The following is a 22,046-nucleotide window of genomic DNA, read 5'->3' as shown; positions in this document are numbered from 1 at the left end:
GTAAACACACATGACGGGCATAAAACATGACATTAACTCTTTCCCCGCCATTGACGAGATATCTCGTCAATTAAGAGAAAACGCTTCCCCGCCAATGACGAGATTTTCCGTCTTTCCGCAATACCGCTATTATCCACCAGGTGGCGCCCTTCCGCAACTTTTTAAAACCGGAAGTATTGCCCTATGGCAAGCTGCTGCATGTCCGTGTCTGTTTTAAAGATCACTCTGAATGGGATCTCTATGAAAAGTCCGTCACAAAAATGGAATTATCTCTCCTTTTTGCTCAAAATATGGTGTTTTTGCAAAAACCTACCCATATTCAAAAGCTGATTGCAAAAGAACCACTAAAGGTAGGATGAAACGTTTTTTTTTTTTTTTTTGAAAGCAGAGGGTCTGTTCTTTCATTTGGTATATTGTATGTTTATATATTTAAAGAAGAACATTTTCTGGAAGGCATTAAACTTTGGTGAAAATCATGAAAAGCGCTGGCGCTGGCTGGCAACTTTTTTTAAAAACGCTGGCGGTGAAAGAGTTAAAGGCCGGGGTATACCTTTTTCCGCGTCCGCGCAGCTTTCCAAGTATACTCCCCGCGGCTACACGCGGATAGCCGCGTGCGACACTATACGCAATACAAATTATTTCTTATTTTAATTATTAGTCTAACAGGCCACGCAACATTGGGTACGCAACATCGAACGCACAAACACAATGACTGATAGAGTGCATAAGGCAAATACAGACACTCCAATTACGTTTGTGTCAACTTATGGACACATACGGTGGCTCATTCAGGCAAGTACTGCAACATTTGAAAAGCAAATGTAAGCTCACAACAAAACGAAATAAAGCCACAACAAAACGAAATAAAGTCACAACAAAATTAAATAAAGCCACAACAAAACGAAATAAAGCCGCAACAAAACGAAATAAAGCCGCAACACAACGAAATAAAGTCACAACACAACGAAATAAAGTCAGAACACAACGAAATAAAGCCACAACACAACGGAAACAAGCCACAACAGAAATGCTCCCGCCCACTAGGGGGTGCTTTCGGCGTAAAAATGGGTCAGGTCGAGCTCTCCAAGTGGTGTTGTTTTGCTAGCTGACTGTCTAATGTTGCATAAAGTATTTAAATCTTGTAAAAATAATAACAGAAGAATGCAATAATATAATATAATAGATAGAAGGACACAACGGAAATGCTGGAATTTCCAGCATTTGAATTCATGTAGAACTTATTCCAAAACGAGATTGTGTGAGGATAAATCCACTCATTTGAATCAATGCTCATTTGTCCATATAATGTTGTTTACTGTTGACATTCCGTTTGTCCCTGTTCAGCACACTTTAAGTTTATCCCATTACCTATTTTTCTTTCTCCATCAAGATTATTTAAATACGTTATGCATATAAAACTTTAGACGGACAGACAGACAGCAATCAAAACAACAACACTAGTCGAGCGCGACCTTCCTAATATCGTCGACGTGATGCATTTTTATGTTGAAAGCGCCCCCTAGTGGTCGAGAGCATTTTCGTTGTGGCTTGTTTCCGTTGTGTTGTGGCTTTATTTCGTTGTGTTGTGGCTTTATTTCATTTTGTTGTGGCTTTATTTCGTTTTGTTGTGAGCTTACATTTGCTTTTCAAATGTTGTGGTACTTGCCTGAATGGGCCACCGTACATATCTCATTCATTAAAAGATATTGTTCAACGACACTGGCATGTTTTAAGCAGTGACCCTACAATCGGTCATGCTTTCCAAGACCCTCCGCGAATTTGTTATAAAAGGGCATCTAATTTGAGAAATCGTCTGGTGCGATCGTATTTGCCTGCGCCAAGTCCGTCGCGTCTTTCTTTCAAAATCCCAGACGGTAACTTTAAGTGCTTTAATTGTGTGGCATGCAATTACATGCTCACTGAAAAAACGTTTACGCATCCAAACAGGACGTTCAGAGTGAAAGGCAAAATCACTTGTCTAACTTCCTTTGTGGTATATTTATTGACATGCCCATGTGGGTTATTGCATTTGGGTAAAACTAAACGTCAATTAAAAACCAGAATTTGTGAACATAAGTGTAACATTAGAAAGAATGATGAAAGGTCCCCAGTAGCAAGGCACTTTAAATGCGCAGGACATGATGCCAACACACTCAGGTTTATGGGCTTAGAAACTGTTAGTCGGCTTATTAGAGGAGCAGACCATGAGATCCGCCTTCTACAGAGGGAGGCGTGGTATATATTTAATTTGAGTACATGCACACCTAATGGTATGAATGAAGAACTGTCGAGGTTCCCCCCACACAACAGGATTTCTCATTTGTGATAGGAGCGGCTTCAACATGCTTCCGAGCAGATTCACACACTCTTAACAAACCATGCACCACTGATCTGATAATCTGATGAGATAATCAGTTGAACCACGAAGACGATAGGGACTTTACCTAGGATTGTTGTAAGGCGGAAGATTGGCCCAAAATCAGCCTGATTATCTTTTTTGTGTATCGGGTGCTGCCGAGGGGAAACCTTCTGATCTTTCTGATGCAGCCAATACAGAAGTGACTTAAACTGCAATTCATCGACTGGCTCCAAAAGGGATGTCAATTCCCATAGACCCCTATGTTAAAATGCCCAACTTTACAGTAGAAATAAATATGTTTATAGCCTGGTACAAAAAGTGTTTTTGGTCTGTATAGCTAATTTTGCCCTTCATGACAACTGTGAGATGGGCGATTTTTTTGTAACTCATTTGTTTAAATTATATTAAAGAGTAACTAAACCCTAAACCAACTTTTTTTAGTTAATGATCTGTAAGAATGATGCTTTATTAGTGCTGTTCGTTGATTTTAGTAAGTTTTTTGACATTTGGATATAAAGTGTTTCAATACTACAATATATGGTGTAAAAACGTCTGAGTGCTGCCCTCTTCAGGTTGAACGGTGGCTACTGCAGTTGAATTTTCCTATTGGATGTTGGGTCCAAGAAATGACTCGTGACGTAAGCAGGTTCAAGATCACCACGCCCTTGTTACGATCTCACCACACACTTAGTTCGTCCCCTCTATCTCCGTTGGGATCTGCCCACTTTTCTTGCATTTTTCAAATATTGCAGTGGGTGGAGTCAGGCTCTGACCAGGGGTTTAGTTACTCTTTAAGTCTTAAAGTTCTGCATAATTAAGGGCGTGGCCACGTGAGTGACGGGTGAACTGCCAATGCTGTCACTAGAGTCAAGCTAGCCGGGTGTGGTTTCAGCAACCAGCCACCTAAGCTTCACCCACATCCCGCCTCTTTACCCATTTTCGGTTATCTGCCAGTGATGCGCGGTCAAGATGGCGACAGCAGGCACCGCCTACTAACCAATGGGTGACGTCATGGACACTACGTCCATATTTTTACAGTCTATGGGTGTTTCGCAATGATACACAGAATTGGTCACAACTACTGACCAATCAGGATGAAGGTCTGGAACTAACTGTTATATAAATTCATGTCACTTCGTTGGTAAATGTATACCTTGTAATGCACTTTGGATAAATGCATCTGCCAAATGCATAAGGGCAAACATGCACGTCTTTTATCAAATAAAAAATGAATCAAGCGAGCATGGAGGTTTTTTCTATTCTTGACATTTTCATCCAACATTTTTGCATGTCATATCTTAAAGTTTGCATAAATTATATGCATATGGGAACCCGGTTACTTAAGTCAGTAGACGAGTATGAGTAACACTCTTGAGGGACCAAAACAGTGCCCATTACTGTAACACAGCCCTGTGATGTACTGAGCAGATAAGTTGGACATGTCAATAGAAACCGTGATCCAGCATTAATAATGCAGTGACCTTCTAAGTTAGTCATGATTTCTTCTCTGTGGTTTTTCAAAGAAACACAACACTGCAGCAATGTTTTGACTGCAGCTAAAAGCCGTGCTTGAAATCTCTGGTACCACCCCGAATCTATACTATTTCAGAAAGTAATGTTGGTTTTGCTCTGGTTATGTAATGCGAGTGACTCAGAAACAGGCGTTTCCAGTCCAGTTCACACACGACCAGACCACAGTAAACTCCAGCTGAGCAGGCCAATGTATTTCCCCTGTATTTTTTTGTCTCAAACGTACAAAGAAAATTCATTTACTAAGGTGCACGAGACCTTCGGAGAATGACGTGCGGCGCCAAGAAGTATGAAAACTCTGCATAATAAATTCATGAACAAGCATTAATTATACTCACTTATGAGGTGATTTGCTATATAATGTTGTCTAAATGACTAATGGTTTGTATTATGAACTGGACACATGCATTTGCCAGCTAATTCGTTGCAGGTTAGCAAAAATGAAAGCAACGTCTTGGATCACGCTTCAGTACGACATGCAGTCAGAGGCATATTCTGCTGATCGTGCAGCCATCTGTCCTTCCCCGGTGAGCAGGATTGCCACTTTCTCATAATTATCCAGTGGGCTGAAGCCAGTCTGTGCAAGTTTTTTTGATGACCGTATTACATGTTTAGAGTACTGCAGGATATAACTATCAAAAAAAGGTAGCTTATCTTTTAATGTAAAGAATAATATTGATTTGCTCTGGTTTGATGGAAGAACTCTTACAGTATGGTATTTTCAGATACTTTCAATTGATTGCTGTCATAGCAGAAACCGAATCAAATTTAGACGGATAGGTTGTGTTTGCATCAGCTTAATAACAGCAGATAAAATTCATTTCTAGTCCATGTTGTGATATTTATATAATTGTTTGCTAATATCAATTTCTCATGCACTGAAAAGTTTGGTTTATCTGGATGATGTGAGATGTCTTCAAGAACTCACTTGGGTCTTGATGTAACTCAATGTAACATTCATTATATTTTCTTTACTCATGATTAGGGCTGGGCGATATATCGAATTTTGGTAATATATCTGCATTTTTCCCAGTGGGATATGGGAAGAGACAATATCATCTATATCTGTATCTGATATAACCCTGCGTTCAGACCTAAGAAGCTCACGTGTTGTATCGCTGTCGATTTTCAGACAGTCTTTGAATTTTATTTTTATCATACACTATAAAAGAGGAGTGTGTCTGGCATTTTTTCTTGTAAATAAGCATTTTTTATCAGGCTCTTATGTTTTAGTTCAGTAATTTCACTTAAATGGCAATGAAAGTGTTATTAGTCATTGAAATGCCTTATTTTCACAAATGTCACTTTAGTCATTTCATTGGTATTTAACGATTTTTTTTTTTTTTTTTTCTGCAAAACCTTCTTCTTTGGACAAAACATCACTAAATCAAAATGCAACCCAAAACATTGCAAATGATGAAAGTCAGAATGTAAAATTGAAAAAACTGCACCACACACCCAGGGGGCGTTGTGATCCATGTCATTGCAACATTCGGGTTGTATTCAGGTCCAAGTACCCACAGGGGGAAAATTGATCCACGGTCGATCCGCATGCCGTCGTTCATCAAATTAATCTTTCATCCACTTTTAGTACTTGCTGAAAAATCGACGTGGCATTTAGTGGATTTTGCCAACAAAGCAGGTAATCCGTGCGGTGTTGTTGTAGAAATATCCATACTTAAAACTTTATTAACGTAAATAAATACCTTCCGGTAGCATCGCCATCTTAGTCGCGTCCGCATTCAGGATGAGAGCTTACGCAGTCTACGGAGGCTACTCTGCTGCTGCTCTGTGCCCCCGCCCTCCGAATTTGTCATACGTCACTAAGAAAAGTGCGTACACTACGCTAATACTCTCTCCTGAATGCGGACGCGACTAAGATGGCGGCGCTACCAGAAGGTATTTATTTTTGTTAATACAGTTTTAAATATGGATATTTCTACAACAACACCGCACGGATTACCTTCAGAAGACCTTTGTTTATCATCCTGGAGCCGTTTGGATTTAATTTGTGAAGGATGGACGCACTTTTTTGGACTTGAAGGTTGTGGACTATGGGTGGACCCCGTAACATTACATTGAATCATCTGAAAGATCTAAAACATTTTCTAAAATATCCGAAAATGTGTTTGTCTGAAAAACGATGGACATATGCAACTCGGACAGCTTGGGGGTGAGTAAATCATGGGTTTAATATCATTTTTGGCTGAACTATCCCTTTAAGCAGAATTGAAGCAAAGGTATTTGCTGAATATATAATATGTGAAGAGAGCATTGGGTGATCATTATTTTATTTTTTATGAAGGTGGCATTTAGCGGCGTTTGCATCTGAGCTTCTCATTCATTCCATTTATTAAAATATACAGATATGGTTATCGTATATTGCTGTTTTATCAACAAATTAGCGAGATATGAATGTTGGTGAATACCACCCATCTCCACTCATATTTGATTTCAGAAATGCATACATTTTGGCTGTGTTTCAATGACAAGGCTTAGCTAAAGCCAGATGTTTAAAGGTGACATAGAATGATTGAACGGGTAATTTATCCTTGTTCTGTGATGTGACGTGTAGACAAAACATATTTTGTTTAGGTCTGTAATGCCTTAGAAGCTTCCTAAAAACCTCTCTCAGATAGCTCTATTAGGGTGGGTGATTTTAAACAAGTGGTTTAGCACCTATTTGGCTCCCCCTACTGGCTTAACTTGCAATCTCATTACTGATTGGCTGACTTTGCTGCCACTCAAAAAATGTAGCCAATTATTTTAAAGTGGAGGGGCAGTTAGATGCCTGTGATGTCATAAGCATCAGTTTTTCAGATTGGGCTGTTTTCTGGCTGACATTTCTAAAAGAGGAATTTCTATGAGACTGAGATGTTTAGCATGTCTAGCACTTTTTGTATGTTCAGGAAAGCGGGTAGACTACCATTATTCAACAAAGACAAGGTAAAAATGTTTTTTCATTCTCTGTCCCCTTTAAGCATCTTTTATAAACATGCCTTAGAAAAAGACGTTACTGGTGTGTATCTTGAGACAAATCAATGCCACTGGAGTATTTTAAGATTTGTATGTGCAAGATATTTTCAGTTGAGACATTTCATTTGTGACATTTTTGTTTTAGACTTGTCTGTTGAATCGGGGAAATGACAACACAAATGTTTTCCAGTTTCAAGCCATCTCACACGTGATTGGCTGCTGAAACAAGGAGGCTGCGAAGTAAACAGTATCTCTATCGAATGCAAGTGACATGAATTGAAATAATCAATTTTAATTAATTTAATATCTGTATGTTGCACTGCATCCAGTGTGGACAGCATCAATGATTATAATGTGTTATAATGCGTCTTTTATTGCATTGCATAACAACATAGACACGGTGTTAAAACATTTAATGTAATGTATATATATTTAATATTGCAATATGTAATCATGTTTTTTATTTAACAGCCAATGCTATTCTTTTCCTTATGAGACCGCAATAGATTTAGTTTGAGACCCACTGATCTAGGGGATACAAGTCCCTTGTGCGAACACACAGTATATCAGCTAGGACATCAGGAAGACCTGCCTTAAACAAAAGAGAGCGAATTCATACATATTGAACTCTGGGACTCTTTTCATATCTCCCCGTGTCAACCAATCTCAAACCCCCAGGTGTGCAAATGCACTCAGCTCGGCTTTGATTTGTTTGCTGTCCCCGGTCTGAACTAGACTCTCCCTGTGTGCTTTCTGCCATCCAACCTACGTGTACATTAACCCAATCCCCCCCCCCCCTCTATCGCTCTGACAACTGTCTTTGTGATGTCTCCCGTGTTATTATGCGGGTGCATGTGAATGAGAGTGCCTACATGCAGATGTGTGTTTCTGTGTGAGATGATCTGTGCACCTGACATCTTGGTGACACAAGTGTGCCTTTCTCTCTCAAAACTGCATCTCAAACCCGCACACGCACACACATTCAGACATGCTTACAGACTCGGAGAGAGGGTCCAAGATCCCTTGATGGATGTCACTACATAGCTTATCATCAAAATGTGCGAATGGGACTGAAGTCTGCCACTGTGGAACAGGTTGATTCGGGTTGTCTGTCTGATAACAGGCTGAATTCAGGACTCCTCACACCTCCGCACAGATCCGGCAGGCTCCTTGAGGAGCACTGCTGTGCCAACGTTACACAGCAGATGAAAAGTACCGTGATAACTGACCTGTTTCAGACAACCAGCACGGGAATTAAAACACCTCTGTAGATTCAGGATCGATAAATATATACTGTCAGATAAGATGTAATATTATACCTATAGGGCTTCTATTTATAATAGCTTCGTTTATTGTACTGAAGGCTGTTAAGTGTTACTTGTATCCGATTTAAACACGGTGTGTTTGTTATTTTTGGTGATAAGACGACGTAGTGCATTCATAAAGAATTTATATAGAAATGGATGCATGGTCACAGATGTGCATAATCCAGTCAGATTTATAATGCATTACTATTTTAAGTCTTGTTTTTCATTAAGTGTTACATAATTCACAGCATCTATTTTTGCACTGTAATTCTTATCCTTATCATCTTACTGTGATTATCATCTCATATCTTGGTTTGTATCTAAAATAGTAAAAGGAAGATAAAGTGAAGTATTATGGCTTATTATGGAGTTCCCAACATAAATAATATGATGATGTAAAACAGAAATGTGATTTTAAACAGTCATATTCTGATATACTGTAAGAGATTTATCTGTCATATTTTAAAATAAGATCGTAATTGTTAACGTTAGTTAATGCATAAGCTAACACATAAACAAACAATTAACAACATTTCTACAGGATTTTAAACCAAAATGTCACTGTTAACATTATTTAATGCAAAATGAACAATTGTATTGGCATTAGCTAACATTAACCAAGATTTATAAATGCTGCAAAACTACACTCACCTAAAGGATTATTAAGAACACCTGTTAAATTTTTCATTAATGCAATTATCTAATCAACCAATCACATGGCAGTTGCTTCAATGCATTTAGGGGTGTGGTCCTTGTCAAGACAATCTCCTAACTCTCCAAACTGAATGTCAGAATGGGAAAGAAAGTTGATTTAAGCAATTTAGAGCGTTGCATTGTGGTTGGTGCCAGCCGGCCCGTCTGAGTATTTTACAATCTGCTCAGTTACTGGGATTTTCACGCACAACCATTTCTAGGGTTTACAAAGAATGGTGTGAAATGGGAAAAACATCCAGTATGCGGCAGTCCTGTGGGCGAAAATGCCTTGTTGATGCCAGATGTCAGAGGAGAATGGGCCGACTGATTCAAGCTGATAGAAGAGCAACTTTGACTGAAATAACCACTCGTTACAACCGAGGTATGCAGCAAAGCATTTGTGAAGCCACAACACGCACAACCTTGAGGGGATGGGCTACAACAGCAGAAGACCCCATCAGGTACCTCATCTCCACTACAAATAGAAAAGAAGAGGCAAAAATTTGCACGAGCTCATCAAAATTGGACAGTTAAAGACTGGAAAAATGTTCCCTGGTCTGATGAGTCTCGATTTCTGTTGAGACATTCAGATGGTAGAGTCAGAATTTGGCGTAAACAGAATGAGAACATGGATCCATCATGCCTTGTCACCACTGTGCAGGCTGGTGGTGGTGGTGTAATGGTGCCAATTGGGCATCGTTTAAATGCCACGGCCTACCTGAGCATTGTTTTTGACGATGTCCATCCCTTTATGACCACCATGTACCCATCCTCTGATGGCTACTTCCAGCAGGATAATGCACCATGTCACAAAGCTCAAATCATTTCAAATTGGTTTCTTGAACATGACAATGAGTTCACTGTACTAAAATGGCCCCACAGTCACCAGATCTCAACCCAATAGAGCATCTTTGGGATGTGGTGGAATGGGAGCTTCGTGCCCTGGATGTGCATCCCACAAATCTCCATCAACTGCAAGATGCTATGCTATCAATATGGGCCAACATTTCTAAAGAATGCTTTCAGCACCTTGTTAAATCAATGCCACATAGAATTAAGGCAGTTATGAAGGCGAAAGGGGGTCAAACACAGTATTAGTATGGTGTTCCTAATAATCCTTTAAGTGAGTGTATAATGCTTATTGTTAGTTAATGTAAGCTTATGCATTTACCAAAATACAAACCTATTCTGAAGTGCTACCAAGTTTATTTCATCATCTATCCCTAGTGTGTCTACATTGTTAAATATTTATATAGAAATTACAGTATTACTCCCAGCTGTACATTTAAATGTATGTTATTTACTGGCAAAAGTTTGTTCAAAGATAAATGAACATTAAACATTAATAAGTCTTTGTCTTTACAGAAAAAAAACTACTAAAATAACAGCCTCATTCAAAGCATTCAGGGAAGCAATATCTGAAGGGAAAAACAGAAAAAGGTTCATAAGGATTTCTGGTTCCCTGAATGCTTTGAATGAGGTTGTTATTTTATGGTTTTATTCTGTAAAGACAAAGACTTGTTAATGTTTAATGTTCATTTAACTTTGAACAAACTGTTGCCAGTAAATAAAACATTTAAATCTACTACGGCCAATTTTTAACTTTGCTGAAACATTTACGTGACTCAAAGGTATTTGATAAACGTATAATACGTGCTGAGAGCATTGGGTTAATATCATTTATCTCATTTTAGACAGACTCTGCGGACATGCACGAGAGTGGGAAGAAATGATAGATTTAAAGATATGCCGGCAGTGTTATTAACTCAGCGGTGAGCGTTCGCAAGTCCATCAGAGACAACGTAAGTGGCATACGGGTCCCGGAGAAAAGAGACGCACAATGGGGGGCCTAAAAAGGCATTGGGGGTTTAGCGGCTTTTGCATGTGAGCTCCTTGTATATTAACTCTTTCGCCGCCTGCATTTTTCATGATTTTCACAAAAGTTTAATGCCTTCCAGAAAATGCTCCTTTTTAAATATATAAACATACTATATATGAAATAAAAGAACAGACCCTCTGCTTTCAAACAAAAAATCTGTTTCATCCTATCTTCATGTATTTGGTTTTTATCACCTCTCAAATATGTGTAGGTTTCATCAAAAACACCAAATTTTGAGCAAAAAGCTGAGATAATTCCATTTTTGTGAAGGACTTTTGATAGAGATGAAATGCAGAGCGATCTTTAAAACATACACGGACATACAGCTGTTTGCCCTAGGCCAATACTTCCGGGTTTTATAAGTTGCGAAAGAGCGCCACCTGGTGGATAATAGCGGTATTGCAGATTGACAAGATATCTCGTCAATGGCAGGGAAAGAGTTAAAGAGCACCTGTTGTGCGATTCGCGTTTTTACATTTCCTTTGGTGTGTAAGTGTGTATTAGTACATGTTAACGATATGCAAAGGTACAAACCCCAAAGTAAACGATGGCGTGATTTATCGTCTTCAACGTAAATCTCTTTTCTTGGACTACAACAAACACACAGATTGTAGGCAACAGTTTACTTCCTGTGATTGGTGATGTAGACAACACCGACATTATCATAATTCCTCCCACTTTGATTCACAGCCTGTAAGTTAACTCCTGTTAGCATTGCATGTGACCGAATCTTTCAAACATGGTAAGGAGCGTCACATTTCCTGCTGACGTCAGAGTATTCAGGCCAATCACAACGTACAGATTAGCTGGCCAATCAGAGACACAGAGCTTTTCAAATCCATGTGTTTCAGAAAGAAAGTTAAATCTGGAGCTACAAAAATATACAGTATGTAGAAAATAATGTGACTTTTTAACCATAAACCACGCAAACACATTGTATTATACCAAATACACAACATTTTTAGCAATGGAATACTCTAGGTGCACTTTCATATCTCTCAGTATCAATTCTACTTATAAAGTCAATTAGCATTTACAAATATGCAGTATATTTTTAAACGTATGGAGCTGTGTTCAGGACTCTATTAGCAACTGGTACATTTGCTTCAGACCTAAATAATGCTTCAATTCAATCCCTTAATCATATCTGTTACAGTGGCTGCTGTGTACTGCGCAAACCCTGATTTCTCAATCCTCCCGGCTTTATGAAGGTCAAAACAGGGTGAGCGTGGTGCAGTTTAACAGATGTCATTAACCGTGATGTCCCGTGCCCAAACCTGAGGGCCAACATTATCCACGAAGCTGCATGGGTAATATTGTAGCTTAAATGCATTTTAATGCATCAGCAGTAAGCATCGCAACTGGTTTCCTGATTCGTTCCTTTTCACGCTATCGATTTCGTGTTGAAATGTCAGCAATGTGCGCACTACATCTTTATCTATCTAGTTTTTTTAACATTTGCAAATTTCATTTTTGGTCACTACAGGTCAACACACCAAGCTTGTACCATCCAATCCCAGCATAACAGCAGGTTTGGAATAAGAAGAATATTAAAAACTGTTTGCAACTCCTGAATGAATAAACGAAAAGTAAGAAACTACTGGGTTACTGTAACGTAAGGAGGTTTGGAGGTCGTGCACCATCTGAGCAGCTTGCATTAAGATGAAAGGGAATGCTAACTAATAGCTTTCTCCAAGTATTATATTTTGTTCTCCAGGTGTTTTTTCACAGCTAGATCTGTGCCGGGTCAGTTGGAGAGGACCTCACACTGCAAGCACCGAATAATCCTTTTACAACATATTCACAGGCTTTAACTTGCTAATGATTTTGTAGATTTCAGATAGCCATACTAATTACAGACACATTAGAGATGAAGCAGGGAAAACCGCAGGTATCTTTTAGAGCGCGTGAGCTGAAAGGATCACGGGAAACTGATGGATGGCGGTGCGAATGGAAAGACTTTTTGAAAAGGGAGCAGTATCATTTACAGGGCTGTACCCGCGGGGACCGGGAAAAGTAATAAATGACGGCAGAAAGTCTAATGGCGGGCACTTCATTCAGCCACTGGGGAAAGGGGTGAGACGAGTCTGCCCGTACGCTGATGATCTCTGCGGACATGCACGAGAGTGGGAAGAAATGATAGATTTAAAGATAACCCGGCAGTGTGATTAACTCAGCGGTGAGCGTGAGCAAGTCTGCCAGAGACAACGTAAGTGGCATACGGGCCCCGGAGAAGAGAGACGCACAATGGGGGGCCTAAAAAGGCAAGCAGGGAAAAGAAAAGGGAAACTCAGACAAATAAGCTGATAAGGAGGATAGAGAGAAAAGCGTAGAGCAGACGGCTTAGATCGAAGTCAGTAATTACCACACACAAAGAGTCGTACGGACTGCGTGATGTAGGGTGGGGGGGGTAAAAAAGGGAAATGCAATGCCGGCGAATACACATGTGTCCTCAGAGCCAAAGGTATTCTCATCTGTCAAAAAAGAAAGGAGGGGCCAGAGACATCAGACAATACAACAGATACTCAAGCGAGGGATTGTCGGGGCAACAAAGATGACATTTTCAAAAAGAATCTGAAAAAAACACATGATGCGGTGCGTGTCGAGTGCTTTGAAGTATAAAAATACAGGGAATCAAGAGCGGAGGCAAATAAATGGTAAGCATCAGACGGGAGCAAAGATTGATTTTTCAACACTGACATACAACAGTCCTGAAAAATAATAAAAAGGCAGATGCTGTGGGATAAACTGTAAGATTCGGATGCGGACGTTTACCTGTAACCCACAGGGAAGGTTTTAATAACGTATGTATATAATTCAAAGCTGAGCACTTCACATCAGCTTTTTAACAGACATTGTATAGTTTACGTCTATACATTCAAGTATAGCTGAAACAGCATAACGGTAAGATGCAAGGAAAGGTATGAGCGCTGCCAAAAATAAATATTAATAAACAACAACTAAGAGCAATGTGACTTGAGGGAAATCTCTGACATATCACTTTTGGGTTCTCAAAGGTGGCGGCTTATTGAATGTGTAAATCCATAACACATTTAGTGCAATAAAGCGTTTTCCTCAGCGTATTAAAACAACACAGTACCCATTAGGGAAACAAACTTCCTTTTGCCTTTTTGGGTGGAATGTATCTATTTTACACAACCACAAAATGTAACCATAGCAACAGAACTGCCTGTTCTTCGTTCAGTGTCGGTCATACTCTACTCTCTGGTAGCTTCCCAGAATGCACTGGGGTGTGGGGCATTGGATAATGCCACCTACCAACACACACACAAACATGCAGGTAAAGCTGCAGAAGATGTGAAATAAAAGCCTCCGAGCGCCTTTTTTTATCTGAGAAATTGCACTGCCCAAAATTCCTATCGAGATTTAATGACTGAAAACAGAGCTGGTGAGTATTGGGAACAAGTGACAGACTAAGTTCGATATTTCAGTGGGAGTTACGGTTAAAAAGCCTCAAAACAAAAAAGCAAGCTACAGCTGGGAAGAAGTAAACAGAAGGATGTGATTACACGGTGGCGTAGATAAAAAATACTGACACTAACAGAAATGAACATTTAAGTTAAACTGAACGATCAATCATTAGAAACAAACGGGTTCCGGTGTTTCAAATAAATCTGTCATCATGTTTCCTCTGACTGGGACACAGAGTGGGATATAAAAGTGTATATATATATATATATATATATAATTTGCTTGCTCACATCAGCTCTGGAGATTGAAATGAGGGCAGATTAACTTTCTACCATACTTAATACTTTTACTTTGATATGACAGCTCCCACCCAGCTAACAGGGAACGTTCTCAGAACATTTTAAATAACATTCTTTTAAACAAATAAAAATGTTCATACAACATTTATATAATGAGAGTTAAACATTATAATAATGTTTTGAAAAACTTCAAATAACGTTAAAAACTTCAAATATTAACACTGTTTTATAAACGTTATTATAACCTAGCAAGAACGTTCATACCATGATTATATAATGAGAGAGTTAAACATTATAATAACCGTTGAAAAACGTTATTTTAACCTAGCAAAAATGTTAATACAAAGTTTATATAATGAGCATTATAACTGAATATTATATTGTTTTGAAAACGTTATTATAACCTAGCAAGACCGTTTATATATGCTTATATAATGAAAGAGTTAAATATTATAATAGTTTTGAAAAAACTTATTTTAACCTAGCAAGAACGTTTATACAACGTTTATATAATGAGAGAACTGCACATTATAATTTTTTGGAAAAACTTTATAATAACCTAGCAAGGACGTTAATACAACATTTATATAATGAGAGAATTAAACATTATAATGTTTTGAAAAACTTTATTATAACCTAGCAAGAACGTTAATACAACATTTATATAATGAGAGAGATAAAGATTGTAATAACGTGTTGAAAAAACGTTATTATAACCTAGCAAGAATGTTAATGCAACATGCGTATAGTGAGAGAGTTTAACATTATAACACTTTAAAAAACTTTATTATAACCTAGCAAGAACGTTAATACAACGTTCATATAATGAGAGCGTTTAACATTATAATAATACTATGAAAATGTTATTATGACCAAGCAAGAACGTTAATACAACGTTCATATAATGAAAGAGTTGAACATTATAATAACATTTTATAAACGTTATTATAACCTTGCAAGAACATTAATCCGTTATTATAACCTAGCAAGAATGTTAATAAAACATACGTATAGTGAGAGAGTTTACCATTATAACACTTTAAAAAAATGTATTATAACCTAGCAAGAACATTAATACAACGTTCATACAATGAAAGAGTTGAACATTATAATTACGTTTTATAAACATTATTATAACCTAGCAAGAACGTTAATACTACGTTCATATAATGAGAGCGTTTAACATTATAATAACACTTTGAAAATGTTATTATAACCTAGCAAGAACGTTAATACAACGTTCATATAATGAAAGAGTTGAACATTATAATTACGTTTTATAAACATTATTATAACCTAGCAAGAACGTTAATACAACGTTCATATAATGAGAGCGTTTAACATTATAATAACACTTTGAAAATGTTATTATAACCTAGCAAGAACGTTAATACAACGTTCATATAATGAAAGAGTTGAACATTATAATTACGTTTTATAAATATTATTATAACCTAGCAAGAACGTTAATACAACGTTCATATAATGAGAGCGTTTAACATTATAATAACACTTTGAAAATGTTATTATAACCTAGCAAGAACGTTAATACAACGTTCATATAATGAAAGAGTTGAACATTATAATAATCTTTTATAAAAGTTATTATAACCTTGCTAGAATTTTAATACAACATTTATATAATGAGAGAGTTAAACATTATAACATTTGGAAAAACGTTATTATAACCTCGCAAGAACATTAATCCGTTATTATAACCTAGCAAGAACGTTAATACAACATACGTATAGTGAGAGAGTTTACTATTATAACACTTTAAAAAACTTTATTATAACCTAGCAAGAACATTAATACAACGTTCATACAATGAAAGAGTTGAACATTATAATTACGTTTTATAAACATTATTATAACCTAGCAATAACGTTAATACAACGTTCATATAATGAGAGCGTTTAACATTATATTAACACTTTGAAAATGTTATTATAACCTAGCAAGAACATTAATACAACGTTGATATAAAGAAAGCGTTGAACATTATAATTACGTTTTATAAACATTATTATAACCTAGCAAGAACATTAATACTACGTTCATATAATGAGAGCGTTTAACATTATAATAACACTTTGAAAATGTTATTATAACCTAGCAAGAACGTTAATACAACGTTGATATAATGAAAGCGTTGAACATTATAATTACGTTTTATAAACATTATTATAACCTAGCAAGAACGTTAATACTACGTTCATATAATGAGAGCGTTTAACATTATAATAACACTTTGAAAATGTTATTATAACCTAGCAAGAACGTTAATACAACGTTCATATAATGAAAGAGTTGAACATTATAATTACGTTTTATAAACATTATTATAACCTAGCAAGAACGTTAATACAACGTTCATATAATGAGAGCGTTTAACATTATAATAACACTTTGAAAATGTTATTATAACCTAGCAAGAACGTTAATACAACGTTCATATAATGAAAGAGTTGAACATTATAATAATGTTTTATAAACGTTATTATAACCTCGCTAGAACTTTAATACAACGTTTATATAATGAGAGAGTTGAACATTATAACATTTGGAAAAACGTTATAATAACCTAGCAAGAACGTTAATACAACGTTTATATAATGAGAGAGTTGAACATTATAATAATGTTTTGAAAAACGTTCTTAAGCACAAAAAAAACGTTAATACAGCGTTCATTTAATGAGAGAGTTAAATAGTATATAATAATGTTTTGAGAAACGTTATTATAACCTAGCAAGAACATATAATAATACAATGTTTATATAATGAGACAGAACATTATAATAACGTTTGAGATACGTTCTTAGGGGTTGTGCACACCAAAGCTTTTAAACGCAGCTGAAAACGCCTGGAGGACCCGAGCGCCAGCTGTTTTTTTCAGCTGAGCGCCAGCTTTCTTCAACTAAGCACTTTGATACTTCTGCTTTTTTATCAGTTGTTGTATGATGCGCCGCTTGGTTGTTGTGATATTTGTCCCGCCCCTCCTCCACTGTGATTGGACGGCCATGTGAGAACTGACATTGACAAGCTGAGCTTTTCACCCAAGGCTGAATATTTTCAACTCTCGACTCTCAGCGCCAGCTTTCAGTGCAAAAAACAAAACCGTTAGCTGTTGGCTTTTTTTTTAAACGGCAAGCTTCCATAGGAAACAATTGAAAACATACCCCGGCCGCAGACGTAAAAGCTTTGCTGTGCATGCTCCCTTACAACCACAGAAAAACGTTAATACAACGTTAATATAATGAGAGAGTTGAACATTATACTAATGTTTTGAGAAACGTTCCTATAGCAAAAACGTTAATACAGCGTTCATATAAGGAGAGTTTAACATTATAATAAAGTTTTCAAAAACGTTATTATAGCCTAGCAAGAACGTTAATACAACGTTTTTATAAAACGAGAATTCGACGTCCTACTAACGTTTTGAAAATCTTTCTTACAACCACAGAAAAACGTTAATACAACCTCCTAAAAACTAAACACATTCAGAAATAACATTTTTGTAACTTAATGGGAACATTATAACATTAAACTGTTAGCTGGGTACAAAAACCAGAGGATCAGATCACCTCAAAAAGAACTCAGTATTAAAAATTGCTTTCTGTAGTGGTGACCAATGACATTAGCTAGGTATTAAGAGACACACATGGTAAAACATAAGGCATAAATGTGGCATTAGACATACAGCTGTGTAAGAAGTTGATGCCCCAGGCCCAGAGGAACAGATGACATGGAGGACTCAAACAGTATATTACTTAAGCTCACTAAGTGCACAGAGGGGGCAAGTAACCCATGCTTACATTATGCCCATTAAACGGCTGTCATGGCAGAGACAGGACCATGCCTTAATAAACAAAATGAATGGAAATAAAATGTCGCCCCTGCGACGAAAACCTACCCACACAGCTCTGTAATGTAATACATGCAAACTGTTTATTATCATACTCATCTTTTACTAAAGCTTGAGGCAATGCACTATGCACAGACACACCGGCACCATGCATCAGACGTAAACATTCATACATGACATATTAGAATACATTTACAGTACAAGATGAACAACTAATATATTTCTTTGAGGCAATAATAAGCTCTTTTTGGCACCTTTGAGGTGCTAAAATGAAATCTTTGGTTGCAAAGCTGTAGCTTTTCAAGGGTACAGCCCCGGTGAAAGCTAGGGTACATATTTTCTGACAGTTTGGAAGAGCTATACCTTGGTTCTGCTGATGACACATACACTCACACACACACAAAATGCTAGGATGTTTTCAAATCATTAGCGCAAGGAGCGAGACTAAAAAGACATTGACAGATCGTGACATCTCACGTAGAAGACACGAACTTAGGCAGCCCTCTCTCCCACTGTGATGACAGATGCAGGACAGTTCAAGTCAGTGCCGCTGCACTAATTCTTGGACTGCCTGCGAGCGTGTCCTGGGGACTGGAATACAAATCAGGAGTTACAATACATTCAGGTTGAGCTGGCTTCACTCCCGGGAGCCTGCAGCGTGGGCCGTCTGTGACCCAGGCAAAGCTTGACAGGAAGAAAACTGGGACTCTGCTATCGACCTCTCCCGGGGACTCGTGGCCCTCACCCGGTTTATTACAGTAATTATTATTCGGTTTGCTGAGGTGCTACTCTGTGTAACAGCACATTTCGCCTCTTTCAGCCCTGACATCAGAGTCTGTGTGCACATCTACAAACGAACGGCAAGCAACACCCACACTCATCCTTGAGGGTAAAAGCAGTGTATTCTGTGCGCACCGAATTGTACAAACCCACAAAAACGACATGAATGTCATGCTGACAAATGTGCGTTTCGGTATAAACTAATTCAAGTAGATTATTCATATCAGTGCTACACAGTAAGTGTAATTCAAAGCCCTATAGGAATACAGTTTGTGTTTCTATTCTTTGTGCAGCTCACACTGACTATGCTGACATTTTTGAGACTTTGTATTAAATAAAACAGTCAGATTATTCAAATTTACGTTCCATATTTAAGACACTGTATGTGAAATCCAGATTTGGGGAATCAAAATTGGACTTCACATTTATTTCAATATTTGATATGGCCTTACTCAGTCCATAGTAAAAAAATCACAGCATATTCTTTATATTATATAGGATTACTTTATGTAGTAAACGGTAAAACAAACAAACACTTTAGCTGGGTTTTCACAGGCAGGATCACATTTTTTTAATTACTGGACATCTATGGGTGTCCCCAGTTTGTGGCCCAAGATGCTGGAATAAGTTGGGATAGAGAAAGAGGATTTGGAGGATATTGTAATAATGTGTTGTCTTAAACTTAATGAAATGGGCTCAATTGTGCAAGAGAAACGACTGACTAGATCATGCAAATTTCCTTTGGCATGCGCATATGGTGTCTCCAAGCGCCAAGAGCGAAAGAGCATATGCCATGATCTTAAATTAATGTTATATTCCCACATAATTAGAGTCCACCATTTTAAACACATAAAGCTGATGGATCCACAACCAGTGGTTTTGGGCTCTCCAAAAAGGACACAACAATCTTTTAAGTTATGCATTAAAACCATTTTTAAACTATTACTTTTGCGCACATGCCTGGCTCATGACTACCGGTTGTGGTGGGATGGGTCACCTCACCTGGTCACAGATAAAGGTCACTTGGGAAGGTCACGACATTCAAGACATTTCAAACTCACGCCCTCGGAGAGAAACGGTACCAGTTACGCATTACGCATCATCGAGGATGCCCACGCGTCCCGCCTCTCCATACAGAGCATCATTAACCCTTGCAACTCCGTTACTTAAAACCTCATTCAGAAAGAAACTGCTCTTTTTCTTATGCCTAAATGTTCAATCTTACCGCTTATTCCCCGCACAGTTGCCTATAGATGCGCTTGGGGTTCCCTGGAGCGACGATGGCCAGGACATGCGTGACTTTTTAAGCCCCGGTCGGTCACTCGTGTCCATGGCATTTGAGCGCTCTATTTGTCGGTGGTGATGCCGGTCGGTGTCAGAGTAACCGCGATGTTTGATTTTGATGGGGGTCCGTGGCTGTCTCCAAAGATGCTGCGGAGGCTTAAGGGTCGCCTGTCCCTCCCGGGGAACCGGCAACGACAGAGACAGACTCTTTTTCGAGCAAGGTGGCGGTTCCATCATAGTGCAAAATTAACAGAGCTATTGAAATCAACGTATTGAGAGGAATAAAAACGATATGGCTATGTATTCTCGCGCGTCAAAAAATAAAAGCGTCAAATAACTGACTGATCTCCATGTTTCACACTGGAATGTATTGAAACCAGGTCCAAAGGCAATAAAGATACTGTGCTTTTGTGAGAACTAATCACAGTGTTCATAAAACAGGTGATGGCGCAATGTCGTCCTGTCTGCTTCTCATCTCTGTAGATAATAAATCCAAAAAGTTCATCAGGCAGCCTCGATGCGCGCCCACTTCAAAACATCACGAGGCGCGGGTGACGGTCTTCCCCTGAAGTTTCTCATTGCGCAAAGCACGGTCACTTCTGTTCAGTACAGGTTTATTGCTTTTATCAACCGTGTGTTGCAGACACCCAGTTTTCCTTTCATGTCCCGTATTATTGCAGCTGGAGAGCGCACATGTCCCTCAAATCTCGCCGAGAAGCGCTGGCGTCTCCAACAGGAGCCATGAGATCTGAAACTAAAGGCGACTAAAACTCAAGCTCGCTGTCTGGAGATTCACCTTCCACCTCCATTAAAAGCCCGAGGCGAGTAGTTTCATTACGCGAATAATGTTCCGATTCGCCCGGAGAGCATCGCGCGTGGGATGATGGATGTATTTGAGATCCATGCACGCGGGTTTCTCGCGTCCTTGGTTTGTTGAAGCGTTCATTCAGTTCCGCGAAATCATCATCATCATCGTCGTCTATCAAAGTTCACGGATTTCCATGTTGCGCTTTAGTTTTGCCGTCTTATCTCGTTCCTATCATTCATTTGTCGACAGATGTTAAATTATGGCAATTGAGAAACACTCCAGCTCTTCACTCACTCTCCACCATCTCCAGCGCTCTCTCTCTCTCTCTCTCTCTCTCTCTCTCTCTCTCTCTCTCTCTCTCTCTCTCTCTCACTCTCTCTCTCGCACAATGTGCGTGTGTGTGTGCTAATTTTATGAGTACGCGCCTCAATGCAGTTTTGTCATTCAGTTGGACCATAGGGACACCAGATCCAACTACTTCCCCCCAATGCATTTATTTCTTATTGCCTTGCCTGAAAACAGAAATGGTTAGTTCCCACATTAGCACAATTTATACATAAAGTATAATGTCTTAAGCTGGTTAATGTTGCAGGCTAATGGCATAGCAAGATCTCCTTAGGTCGTGTTTTGTATTTTCTATTTATTTCTATTATTTATCTCCAGCTCTAGTGCGCCTCTAGTTTCCAATGCGTATCCCTGCATCCTCTTTAATCTTTGGTTGCAGGGTAATATTTTGTTGCTGAGATAATTAACCTCTCTTTTCAAGGCCAGCCCCATGGCTTTATTATCAAAGTCACATTTTTGGTGGCTTAAAGACGTTGCCAAATCCTCCTT

The 22,046-nt window shown here is 38.3% G+C and overlaps 1 protein-coding gene across 1 annotated transcript in view; it reads right to left on the bottom strand.

The window, feature by feature from the left end:
• pde4a (phosphodiesterase 4A, cAMP-specific) overlaps nucleotides 1-21,547 on the bottom strand; it is a 78,415-nt gene extending 56,868 nt beyond the window's left edge. Inside the window, exon 1 of the mRNA XM_065253241.2 lies at nucleotides 20,346-21,547. Coding sequence (XP_065109313.1) covers nucleotides 20,346-20,641 — 296 coding nt within the window. The 5' untranslated portion in view covers nucleotides 20,642-21,547. The remainder of the gene's footprint in view (nucleotides 1-20,345) is intronic.
• Between the last annotated feature and the right edge of the window lie 499 nt (nucleotides 21,548-22,046).

The sequence above is a fragment of the Paramisgurnus dabryanus genome, chromosome 3 (genome assembly GCF_030506205.2).
Source record: "Paramisgurnus dabryanus chromosome 3, PD_genome_1.1, whole genome shotgun sequence".
Classification (NCBI taxonomy): domain Eukaryota; kingdom Metazoa; phylum Chordata; class Actinopteri; order Cypriniformes; family Cobitidae; genus Paramisgurnus; species Paramisgurnus dabryanus.
Note: the sequence above shows the minus strand (reverse complement) of the source record. Positions and strands in the feature narration are given on the sequence as shown.